Source organism: Sus scrofa, chromosome 1, assembly GCF_054392235.1.
Source record: "Sus scrofa isolate SSC_HxYL_T2T_F1_AM1 chromosome 1, Sscrofa_HxYL_maternal_Yorkshire_Landrace_v2.0, whole genome shotgun sequence".
Classification (NCBI taxonomy): Eukaryota; Metazoa; Chordata; class Mammalia; order Artiodactyla; family Suidae; genus Sus; species Sus scrofa.
The window spans coordinates 190,412,533-190,424,947 of record NC_139383.1 but is presented as its reverse complement, the minus strand read 5'-3'; the positions used below and the strand labels follow the sequence as shown (position 1 = coordinate 190,424,947).

Below are 12,415 nucleotides of genomic sequence, written 5' to 3'. Positions count from 1 at the left end.
GAACCGCCCGTTCCGCTAGCACCGCCCACCGGGCTCCGGAAGCGCGGCCGGCGCTCAGCGCCCCCAGCGCCAGGTCCTCCTGCCACCACCAAACCGACGGCCAGACTTCGTGGCGTCTCGCCCTCAGCCGAAGTCCGGACAAAGAAGCCAGAGGAAGTTGTAAGGACATTCGGAGCCTCCTTTCAGCGCAGGGATATGCTGAATTACCCAGATTCTCCCCCCAGAAAGTTTCTTTCCGAGAAGATCTTGTTTGATTAAGGAATGTTCTCAGGTTCACCGCCTGGACTATAGCAAATTGCTCAAATAGTAAGTTTCAGTGTCTCAGGGTCGGGTCTTCCCGAGGATACAGGGGCGGGTGGTGCCTCTCGCCTCCCAGGCGGTCCCAGCTCCGATTGCTGGGCCGAGGCGCCCGGCCCTGCTCATTGCTGCTGCGCACTGCGTGCCACCCGGACTTGTGTCCACAGAGAGCGGGTCATGGCATCTCCTCTCGACAAGTTCTTCTTGCCCATCAGGAATCTTAAATGTAGTGCTGCATCCTCCACCCAGTTTGGAAAATTGTGCTCAAGAACTGTTTCAGAAACTGTCCCCATCCAGGCCATCTAGGAGGAAAGTGAATCTTACGCAGGACACTTTTCGCTTACATTACCTGAACCTTTTCAGTTAAGTCAAGAATTATTGTAATCTGAATTTGATTCCTCACCTGCAAAATGTAGTTAGGCTAGACTACATCTTAAATCTCTGATCTAATGGTGCATCTGTACGTGGATGTGTTTGGTGAGAGGAGTGTGCTTTATTTTCCTCTCCCTTGCTCATCATAACGCTGGGACTGCTATGTAGAAGGAACACTTGGTACAACAAATGGCCTTCCTCGCTAAAATTTTCTAAGCCTGAAATTTCTTCCTTAGCACTGCCTGTGTCTTTACAACTTATCAAAATTTGTAGGGTGGGTAAAAGCAGTACTTAGAAATTTATAGCATTGCGTGCCTATGTTAGAAAAAAAAGAAAGATCTAAAATCAACCATCTAAGTTTCCATCTTAGGAAATAAGAAAAAGAGGAGCGAATTAAATCCAAAATAAGCGGAAGGAAAAAAATAATGAGATGATGAAAAGAAAGAAACCAATGAAACTGAAAGCAGGAAATCAACAGAGAAAAACTGATAAAACCAAAAGCTGGTTCTTCAAATAGTGAAATCAATAAACCTCTAGCCAGGCTAAGAAGAAAAGACACAAATTACTGATATCAGAAATGAAACAGAACATCACTACATATATCATGGACATTAAAAGTATTATAAATATTATGAAGAACTCTGTGCCTGCATATTTGATAAACTAGATGCAATGGTCTGATTCCCTCAAAGACACAATCTGCCAAAATTCCTAAGAAAAAAATAGATAACCTGAATAAGCCCATATCTATTAAAGAAATTGAATCAATAATAACCTTCTAAAACAAAGCAGGAAGCCCAGATGAGTCCACTGGTAAAATTCTAACAAACATTTAAGGAAGAAACCATACCAGTTTTCTACAATCTCTTTTAGAAGACACAAGCAAAGAGAATACTTCTTACTCATTCTGAGGCCAATATTACTCTAATCCCCAAACCAGACAGATATATCACAAGAAAACAACAGACCAATATTTCTTATGAACATAGATGCAAAATCTTCAAAGTATTATCAAATCAAAAAAATTAAAAAAGAAACACTATAACCAAATGGGACTCATTCCAGGTATGCAAGGCTGATTTAGTGTTCAAAAATCAACCAGTGTAATCCATCATATCAACAAGCTAAAGAAGAAAAATCACATGATCATATTAACAGATGCAGAAAAAGCATCTATTAATGCTTTTAAGAGTTCCTGATGTGGCTCAGCAGTAATGAACCTGACTAGTATCCATGAAGACATGGGTTTCCTCCCTGGCCCTGCTCAGTGAGTTAAGGATCTGGCATTGCCATGAGCTACGGTATAGGTCACAGATGTGGCTCAGATCCTGCACTGCTGTGGTTGTGGCAGTAGACCAGCAGCTGCAGCTTTGATTCAACCCCTGGCCTGGGAACTTCCATATGCCACAGGTGCAGCCCTTAAAAAAAAAGACAAAGAAAGAAAAAGCATTTAATAACATCCAACACCTATTCATGATTAAAAAACAAACCTCTTGGCAAACTAGGAATATAGAGGAACTTCCTTAACTTCGTAAGGAACATCTACAAAAAATGTACAATTACTACTATTCTTAATGATGAGAAACTAGAGGAATAAGGAAAGGACATCCCCTCCCACCACTACCTTTCAACAGCCTACTGGATGTCTTCGCTTATGCAGTAAGACAAAAAGGGGGAAAAGGTTGGGAAGGAAGAAATCAAGTGCCTTTGTTCATAGATGGCATGATTATGTAGAAAATTATAAAAAATTACTGTAGTACATTCAGACAATAGAATATTATTCAGTGCTGAAAAGAAATAAGGCATCTTTTGAAGCCATGAAAAGACATGTAGGGAACTTAAATGCATATTACCAGTGAAATAAGCCAATCTGAAAAGGGCACATATGATATAATTCTAATTATATAACATGGAAAAGGCAAACTATGAAGACAGTAAAATATCCATGGTTGCCAAGGGTGAGGTCAGAGGGAGAAAGGACCAGGCAGAGCAAAGCAGGATTTTGAGGGCAGTGAAAATATTACGTATGATGCTATAAAGGTGGATACATATCACTATACAATTGTCTAAACCCATTAAATGTACACCACCAAGAGTGAGCCTTAATGTAAACTATGGACTTCAGGCGTGTCTAAGCTCAGGAAGCTATAATGAAATACCATGGACCTGGTGGCTTAAACAACAGACATTTCACAGTTCTGGAGGCTGGGAAGTCCGAGATCAAGGTGCTGACAGCTTTGGTTCTTAGTGAGGGCCCTCTTCTGGCTTTGCAGGTGGCTGCCTTCTCACTGCATCTCCATAGGGTGGGAAGAGAGAGCATGTGCAAGCTCTGGTCTCTTCCCTTCCTCGGAGGACACTAATCCCATCATGGGATCTTCACCCTCAAGACCTCATCTAAACCTAATTACCTTTTCAAATATCCCACCTCCAGAAAATTTCACATTGGGGGTCTTTTTGGGTTTCAACATATGAATTTTGTGGGGATACAAATATTCAGTCCATTGCATGGGTAGAAGAAATGTTCTTGCTATACCCACATGGTGGACCATACAGTAACTTCATCAAACAGGAAATTCCAACAGACTCACATTAATACAATGGAAAAAAAGGTGGGAAGGGGTATTATTTGCTTCTAAAACCGATTCTTTTCCTTTGAAATATTCTAAAGTCAAAATTTTAATTTTTTTTTTCTTTTTAGGGCCACACCCGTGGCCTATGGACGTTCCCAAGCTAGGGGTCGAATCAGAACTGAAGCTGCCGGCCACAGCCACAGCCATGGCCACGCCAGATCTGAGTCATGTCTGCGACCTAAACCATAGCTCACCACAACACAGATCCTTAACCCACTGAGCAAGGCCAGGAACGAACCTGCGTCCTCATGGATACTAGTCAGATTTATTTCCACTGAGCCACAACAGGAACTCCAAAATTTTAATTTTTCAGACAGTATGTACTACCTTGAAAATTATTCTAGCCTGCTGAGTTTATTTTATATTATTTCTCTTTCACACATACATACATATAAATAATGTACAAAGTGGTGAAAACATCACTTTGTTCCTAGGCTGACAGCATGAAGTTCTAAAGAACTTAAGCTTCTACCAAAAGGCTAATAATTTTTTAAAAAGTGTTTATGCAAAGATACTATTTGGAAAAAAAGTACATTAACTTTGGTATGCTATTACTTTTTTTTTTTTTTTTTTTTTTTTTGTCTTTTTGTCTTTTCTAGGGCTGCACCTGTGGCACATGGAGGTTCCCATGGTAGGGGTCTAATTAAAGCTGTAGTCGCCGGCCCACGCCAGAGTCACAGCAATGCAAGATCCGAGCCATGTCTGCGACCTACACCACAGTTCACGGCAACGCTGGATCCTCAACCCACTGAGCGAGGCCAGGGATGGAACCCGCAACCTCATGGTTCCTAGTCGGATTTGTTAACCACTGAGCCACGATGGGAACTCCAGGTATGCTATTACTGTATCACTCTAAACATGGTAGTAATACCTCAAAAGAATCCTTTCTGACAACTGGAAGAATATCCTGATAGACATTATAAAGATGGCTAGAAATTCTTTTTCCTTGAGAACCAGTCTGGAAACTAATTTTGTAAACCACCTGAAAAATAAAACATCAATCCTCTAGAGTTACATTTCAGAGAACCCATAAAGGAGAGTTCAGAGAGAAAGGAGACTGTGGTTGCATGGACTCCTTCCCACTGCACAGGTCAACACAAAGTAAAGCATCAGTGGTAACACGTGAGGAGTGAACACCCTTGACTAGGGATCTTGAAAACCGGCTGTGCTGGCTCTCAGATTTCTACTGCTCCTAACATCAGGGAAGCCCTGGTTTAAGCCAAGTTTTGGAAACTGAAGATCAGGCCAGAATTCCCTGTCACTCCTACTATGGGGCTACCTCAGAACATAGAAATTTTTGAAGCAGCAACAATATATTAAGTCAAATAAAAACAGCACCAGTTTCATGAGCCACGGATTATACATAGATTTTCATTCTCTTGAAGCCTAAGTGAGTGTGTGTGTTTTGAGGGGGCTAACTTTTAATATTTAGATAAACCATTTAAAAACTGAAGTGCTGGAGTTCCCGTCGTGGCGCAGTGGTTAACGAATCCGACTAGGAACCATGAGGTTGCAGGTTCGGTCCTTGCCCTTGCTCAGTGGGTTAACGATCCGGTGTTGCCATGAGCTGTGGTGTAGGTTGCAGACATGGCTCAGATCCCGCGTTGCTGTGGCTCTGGCGTAGGCTGGCGGCTACAGCTCCTATTAGACCCCTAGCTTGGGAACCTCCATATGCCGAGGGAGCGGCCCAAGAAATAGCAAAAAAGACAAAAAAAAAAAAAAAAAAAAAAAAAACGAAGTGCTGTTCTAAGAGGCTAGAGAAGGTATTCACATAATCCAGAAGCCATTTTAAAAAATGTTCATTCCAGAGTTTCTGCTGTCGTGCAACAGAAATGAACCCGACTAGTATCCATGAGGATTCAGGTTCAATCCCTGGCCTCGATCAGTGAGTTGGGGATGAGTCATTGCCATGAGCTGTGGTGTAGTTTGCAGACTTCTCAGATCTGGCGTTCCTGTGGCTATGGTATCGGCCAGCCACCTGCCTAGCTCTGATTCAACCCCTAGCCTGGGAACTTCCATATGCTGTGGGTGCAGCCCTTAAAAAAAAGAAAAAAGTGTTCCACTCACTGGCATCTGTTACTATCTATTAGATTTTGATATTTTGATTTTCTTTTCTGTAGAAAATGCTGATGCTGAGGTTCACAGTAATAAAATAATTACTTCTCAGATGCATATTACCTGTGAGATTCACTTTCTAAATCTGTTATTCAGCATAAAAACAGTAAGAAAAAATGAAAACTTACACTGAAATATGGTTTGCACAATCAATTCTAATGACTGGTTCATACTAACAATACTAGGAAAATAGTAATTCTATATAGTTGGTATAATAAATAAGATGTAAACACAAAATATTTCAATACATAAATAGAAGCTTTACACATCCAAAATACAGTACATATATATAAAATATATCTCTAAAATTTAGGAGCTCTATAAACTACTATAATTTTCATTGTAAATTATACATATATTTCAATATAGAAATATATTTACTCTAACATTTTAAGTTTCAGAGACACCCCGTGTGGTGGTATGCTAGAGGGTAATTTTATATACCGAGATTTTTAGTAATTCATTGTTATTAGTAATTCAATGGATGAGTATGACTGTGATAAGGAACAATCTCTTCATTATGACAAAAGTACTATTTAAGGAATATAAAGATAAATATTCATTTTCCATTTCTTTATAGGCAGTTAATACTGAAAACAAATGGGAAAATAACATGTTTTGAATATCTGGGTCTTGAGCACCAACTCTGCAGAATGGTATGGGCCAAACTGAGGAATTTCTAGAAAGGCAAATTAGTAACTTATCCCACTTCACAATTTGTTGACAATTATTTTAGAAGTACTCCTCCAAGGCAAAATGTATTTTAAGGTGTCTCAATATTTCAAAGCCTGTATGATAAATAAATCTCCATTTGAGATACTTTCAAACATGGTCTTTATATACATACAAAATTGGACGCACTAATAACTTAATGGTCACAGAAAGACAGTTGAAGACATTTAGTCCCCTACTCAAATAAAGGTAAGGACGAATACTTTACTAGGTAAGTGATAAAAGGTAGGTAGGAGTTCAATATTTAATACCACACTGGTGTTTGCCTGTTTTATCATTTTGGCCAGCTATATTCGGTATTTAAACACTTGAGTTATTTAATGGAAAGCTTTATGTAATTTTAAAGTGACTTGAGAAAAATCTATTCTTTCTGAAAGTTGATAGGAGATGTTTTTATATATCTATGTTGGGGGATTCATAAAGTCCTTGGGGGTAATTTCCTATTCTCCTCAAATTTCTATCACCTTTCCAGTAAAGAGGACACAGTGAGTTAAAGTCTCTTACAATTGTACTTACTTTCAGAAAGTATATTTTTTCTGCAGCTTATTAGGAAATTGATTTACAAATATAAATTAATCTGCCATTAACATCTTCCTACATATCTCATGCCATAAAATCACTTTAACATAGAATTTTTGTTTCAAACTTTATCCTCTAAATAAAGCCTCCAATTTGAGAGGGAGGTAAATATACAGTCTGATTACAATGTTTGAACATATTAAATGTATAGAATATATAACAACTTAATTGCCACTGATCCACTGATACTTATTTTCGGTTTCTTCTTTTTGGGCCCTTTGTTCTTCTCGGTGATTAGCTGCAGTCCAAAATGTTATTTTTTTGAGTACTTGTTGGAGAAGTTTCGGAGGTAATAAAGATATCTGACTTTCTAAAATGATAGCATTTTTACCAATGCAGTCAAGGCATAACCTGTAAACAAAACATAACAGAATTATTAGTGTTTGAACCCGAACTTATAAAATATTTGTAGGTAAGTACTATAAAAAATAAGACCATTATCTTTGGAGTTCCCATCGTGGCGCAGAGGAAACGAATCCAACTAGGAACCATGGGGTTGTGGGTTCGATCCCTAGCCTGGCTCGGTTAAGGATCCAATGTTGCTGTGAGCTGTGGTGTGGGTCACAGACGAAGCTCAGATCCTGAGTTGCTGTGGCGTAAGCTGACAGCTGTAGCTCCGATTAGACCCCTAGCCTGGGAACCTCCATATGCCACAGGTGCGGCCCTAAAAAGCCAAAAAAAAATTATAAAAATTTTACATGATTACATACTCCCTTTGTATTGTTTATTACATGACAGGAAATATATTCTTTCCAGAGCACCACAGTAATTGTATATTTTTATAGTCTAGGATTATATGGGACCAAAATTAGGTTACAACTTACCATGCACAATGTTCTTTAAGTAAAAAAAACTCACGCCTGATTTCAAAGCTGGTTTGTCAGGCAGACCCCTTTTCATGTATCCTTCCTGCCCAACAGCCATTTACTCCTCACTGCCAACTGTCTTTCTCTTCCACCACCCCAAGATGCAGCATCCGTCCATTTTAGACCATGTGACCCCGCCCTCCCGGTAGCCCCTGTAGAAAGGACTGCACTGGGCTGCATAATGGACTTCAGCTGACCCAGAGAGATTGGGTCTGGAGAGAAGCACAGAGCAGCGACACAGGACAAGCCAGTGAGAATCCACCTGTGGTTCTTCCCTTCTGGAGGCCTGGGTGTTCATTTTTTCCCCTTTGAGTCCATTAAAGAACAGTGTCCTTCCAAATACAATTCCTTTTTTATCCTAAGCTACTTTGAAAAGGGTTCTACACTTTAAAACCAAAAGAAAGCTGATTAAGATAAAAGCTATCAAAAGAGTATCTATTTCAGCTGAGAACTTCAAAAAAGTAAGCAGTTTTCCTGTCGCACAGCAGGTTAAGGACCCCACATTGTCACTGCAGCAGCTTGGGTCACTGCTGTGGCCCAGGTTCAGTCTGGCCCAGGAACTTATGCATGCCATGGCAAAAAAAAAAAAAAAAAAAAAAAGTACATCTTTTTAAAAAGTTCTAAAAATACAATCATTTAATTCTGCAGTGGTCAACCTCAGTTGCCATTTTTACCAGGATTTATACTCCAGAGATTTACATCCCTTTTTTTTTTTTTTTTTCCTTTTTAGGGCTGCACCTGCAGCCTATGGACGTTTCCAGGCTATGGGTCAAATTGGAAGTGTAGCTGTCAGCCTAAGCCACAGCCACAGCCACCCAGGATCCAAGCGAAAATCTTCAACATACACCACAGCTCATGGCAACACCGGATCCTTAACCCACTGAGCGGGGCCAGGGATCGAACCTGAACCCGTGTCCTATGGATACTAGTCAGATTCGTTACCACTGAGCCACAGTGGGAACTCCTAGAGATTTATATCTTCTTCCATATTTTCTGAAGCCTTTTCTATTCTGTGAAAACTCTAAAAAAGAAGATGGAAAATATTCCACACAGATACAGAAATAGTACAAAAAAATGAAATGAATCTTATACCTGGTGTAAACTTAACTCAGCTGCTATGGTGACTCAATAGTTCCTATGGCCCTTCTACAATGGGGGAGGGGAGAATCAGATGAGGAGATGGACTCTGTCATTACCATTCATTAACAGATGCCACAAGTATTTATTAGTGTGTACTACCTACTAGGTACTGTCTTAAAAGTAGGAAACCTGACATTGAGAAAAACTCTAATTCAACATTCAAGGAGATTACAATTTGGTGAAGAGGCTCAACAGCTAGCAATAAGGTGCTATAAATGTTGTGACTGGGATAAAATGAAATTCCCATGATGGGTATAGGGTTCTACAGGAATCAGACAGGAAGAATAACTAAAACAACTTCAGCAAGCCAGAGTACCTTCCAGATGGGAGGTCCAGGCTGAGATCTTGGGAGTCTCAGCAAATTAAATAATCTAAAATAATCCAGATAGAAGAAACATACTGGCGAAACCCTAGAGATGAGAAATCAGATTTATTACAATTACTGCAATTTAGTGGTTCACACACAGCTGAAGGGCAGAGTGTGAGGGTCTGGTCAGGGTAAAAAGTGAAATGGAGAGAAGGGGGGCCCTGAACACCATGGTGAGGAAGCTGTAGTTTCTCCAAGGGCAGTGGGAGCCACTGAAGAGTCATCATCAAACAAAATGTGCTTTGATCTATCAATATTCCTTCTAGGAATGTCTGCTGAGGTGATATACAAGTTTTCCATAGGAATATATGAGAGTATTACATACATAACTTTTATAATCACCAAAAATTTTAGATATCCTAAATATGCACCAACAGACTAGCAAATAAATTGCACTTACATGAAACAGAACACTTGTACAACTGTTACAAACAGAAATACAGATTACACTGAATGATTATATATTTACATTAAAGATATCCATAATGAGGTGGATTTTTTTTTTTTTTTTTTGTCTTTTGTCTTTTGTCTTTTTAGAGCCACACCCCACGGCATATGGAGGTTTTCAGGCTAGGGGTCAAATCAGAGCTGTGGCCCACGCTGCAGCCACAGCGACATGGGATCCGAGCTGCATTTTCAACCTACACTACAGCTCATGGCAATGCCAGATCTTTAACCCACTGAGCAAGGCCAGGGATCAAATCTGCGTCCTCATGGATAATAGTCAGGTTTGTTAACCACTGAGCCACGACAGGAACTGTATGTACATAATATGAATTTTAAAAGCATTTTATAAAACGTGCATAATTTGCCCCTTAATACACACACACACACACACACACACACACACACACACACACACTCTGCTCTCACAAAGACCACTCATCTCTCAGCATGTTTAGGTCCATGTTTTTCATTTTAAAGTTTAGAAAGATACACTCCAAACTCTCTACAATGCCAAATTCACACAACAATCATTGTGGGTAATAGCTTCTAAGTAATTTTTTTAATCATATACTTTTCATAATATATGAATTTTATTAGTAAGTATACCTGATTTTTATCAGAATAAATTATATATATATATATAACTTAGTGAAGACATATATAAATATATGTAAGTAGGTATATATATGTATAGTTCCATCCTAAGGTATGATAAGCATGATTCCACAAGGATATTAGATAATATCCTCTTTTGGGAAGAGGAGCCATGTACTATTTATCTTTGTTTTTTCCCTGTGTCTCAACACAGTAAGTGCTAAATGCCTTCTGATTTCAAATTTAAAGCAGAATGATCATGCTGGCTGCCCTGTGGACAACTGGTTATGGAGAACCTGCCTCATGCAACAGTAAATACCATTAAATTCCTTCTATATTCAAGTTTTATTGTATCCAAACATGCTCAGCATCAAAAGGGCATGTACTATGTGCCATGGGGGAATAGCAAGACGCTTGCCTCATGGCCACCCTGAGTCCCTGTCTGTCCTTGGCTTCCCTCCTTCTGTTGGGTTCATCTTCCCCATTACTGCTTCCCTTCCCTTCCAAACCACTCCTTTGTATTTTCTGGAACACCAGCCATGTCTATAAACACCCTGGCTTCCTCGGACTTACTGTCCTTGCTTTAAGTGAATCTAAGAAAATTGCTTTGTGTACAGCCTTCTTGAGAGAAAAGAGGACAAATCTCCCCCATTCCCGTTTTCAGTCAAGGAGCCAACATTAGTGTGTGTTCTCCTCCCTCCTCACATCTGCTCCCAGGGTGCTATCCGTTCACCCTCCCTGTGGTCATCCATTAACCCCTGCTCATTCCCCGCCCCTCCCCCACATTGAGGACTCTGGCCCTGGACTAGCACAGTCTTGTCTCCTGACTGATCTTCGCAACTGTGTAGAAAACCCTTTTTACTCTTAGGAGCTCACTCAGGGCAGTTCCACCTCTGAAATCTTAAACTTCCATATCCTCCTCTGGGCCCATAAGCTTGTAGCCTTTTAATTCTCACGCCCCTTTACTCCTTTGACTCTTCCCATTCTCCAAATAATAAGACCCCTCTGGTTTTAACTTTCTTTCCTATCCAGACTGTCCATACACACTCATTCTCTTGCCAGTAACTTTAACCTCCACTGTCCCTCTGTGGTACCATCCTGCCTCAACTCCAACACGGGGAAACCCAGCCAACCATCTCCTTACTGCACTTGCAACCTGGCGGCTCAGTGCTGCTGGAGGAAACCACATTTCTGTAGGCATATTGATTCTGCTCCATTGCAGCTGAACCCTCCTGACAGCTCAGCACTACGCTATTACACCTCCCTAGTCAGCATCTGCTCATAGTCATTTCAACAGTTCTGTCACATCTTCACCATCTTTTTTTTTTTTCTTTCTTTTTAGGGCCACATCCTTGGCATATGGAAATTCCCAGGATAGGGGTCAAATCTGAGCTGCAGCACACAGCAACGGCCTAGCTGCAGCTTGCAGCAATACCAGATCCTAAACCACTGAGCAAGGCCAGGAGTCAAACTTGCTTCCTCAAGGATACAAGGTGGGTTGCATCCTACATGGATACCATGTAACTCGCTGAGCCACAACAGGAACTCCATCACTACCCTTCTTAAGTTCATGTCCTCACCTCTCTTCTTTCTTATCAGAGAACCTATCAAGCCAAGTTCCCTGCCCCCAACCAACAAATGCATCTGTTTCTATATCTATACTTCCTTCACTCCCCATTATTTTTTTTGCTTCATTCATGGCATACAGAAATTCCAGAGCCAGAGATCAAACCCACATCACAGCAGTGACCTGATCCATGGTAGTGACAACGCTGGATCCTTAACCCATTGAGCCACCAGGGAACTCCTTTCCCACTATTTTAAAAGAAAATTATTCTTCCTCCAATCAAAGGATATTACCTGTTTGCTAAAATCCACCTCCTCAAGACCCTGCTCCATTAATTTCCCCTTAACTTACTGTGTTTCTAAAAATGTACTCTGCAGTGGCTTCTTCTCTGAGCACAGAAACAAATATGCTCCTTTCTTCCCAGGTATGGGTGCTCAGCCCCCGAAATCACCCTGGCCTCCACCTTTACTTTACCAACAAGAGCTTAGTACTGCCCCCCACCCTGGTACTTTCCAATCCACATGTTCTGTGATCTCCTTAAGAGATCAGTCGTCCTATCTCTAGTTCCTGCCTCTCTCAGGTCTCGTGCTCCCATTAGTTCCTGCTCCTCCTTAAATTCTAGTCACTCTCTCTGCCTCCTCAAATGTCATATTTTTTAAGCTTTTATTTTTTAATTTTTTTATCATTATTAAAGTTTTTAATGCTCAGT

General features: G+C 40.4%; 1 protein-coding gene across 10 annotated transcripts in view; it reads right to left on the bottom strand.

The window, feature by feature from the left end:
• Window positions 1-5,549: 5,549 nt before the first annotated feature.
• KLHDC1 (kelch domain containing 1) overlaps window positions 5,550-12,415 on the bottom strand; it is a 64,979-nt gene continuing 58,113 nt past the window's right edge. For 8 of the 10 annotated variants that reach the window (XR_014818214.1, XM_084980672.1, XM_084980675.1 and 5 more), the window contains one exon: window positions 5,550-7,076. Coding sequence is in view for 8 of the 10 variants with exons in the window: in XM_084980672.1 (XP_084836798.1) it covers window positions 6,890-7,076 (187 nt within the window). In the remaining 2 variants the exon portion in view is untranslated. The remainder of the gene's footprint in view (window positions 7,077-12,415) is intronic. The other 2 variants (XM_021101403.2, XR_014818212.1) reach the window with 2 other exon arrangements.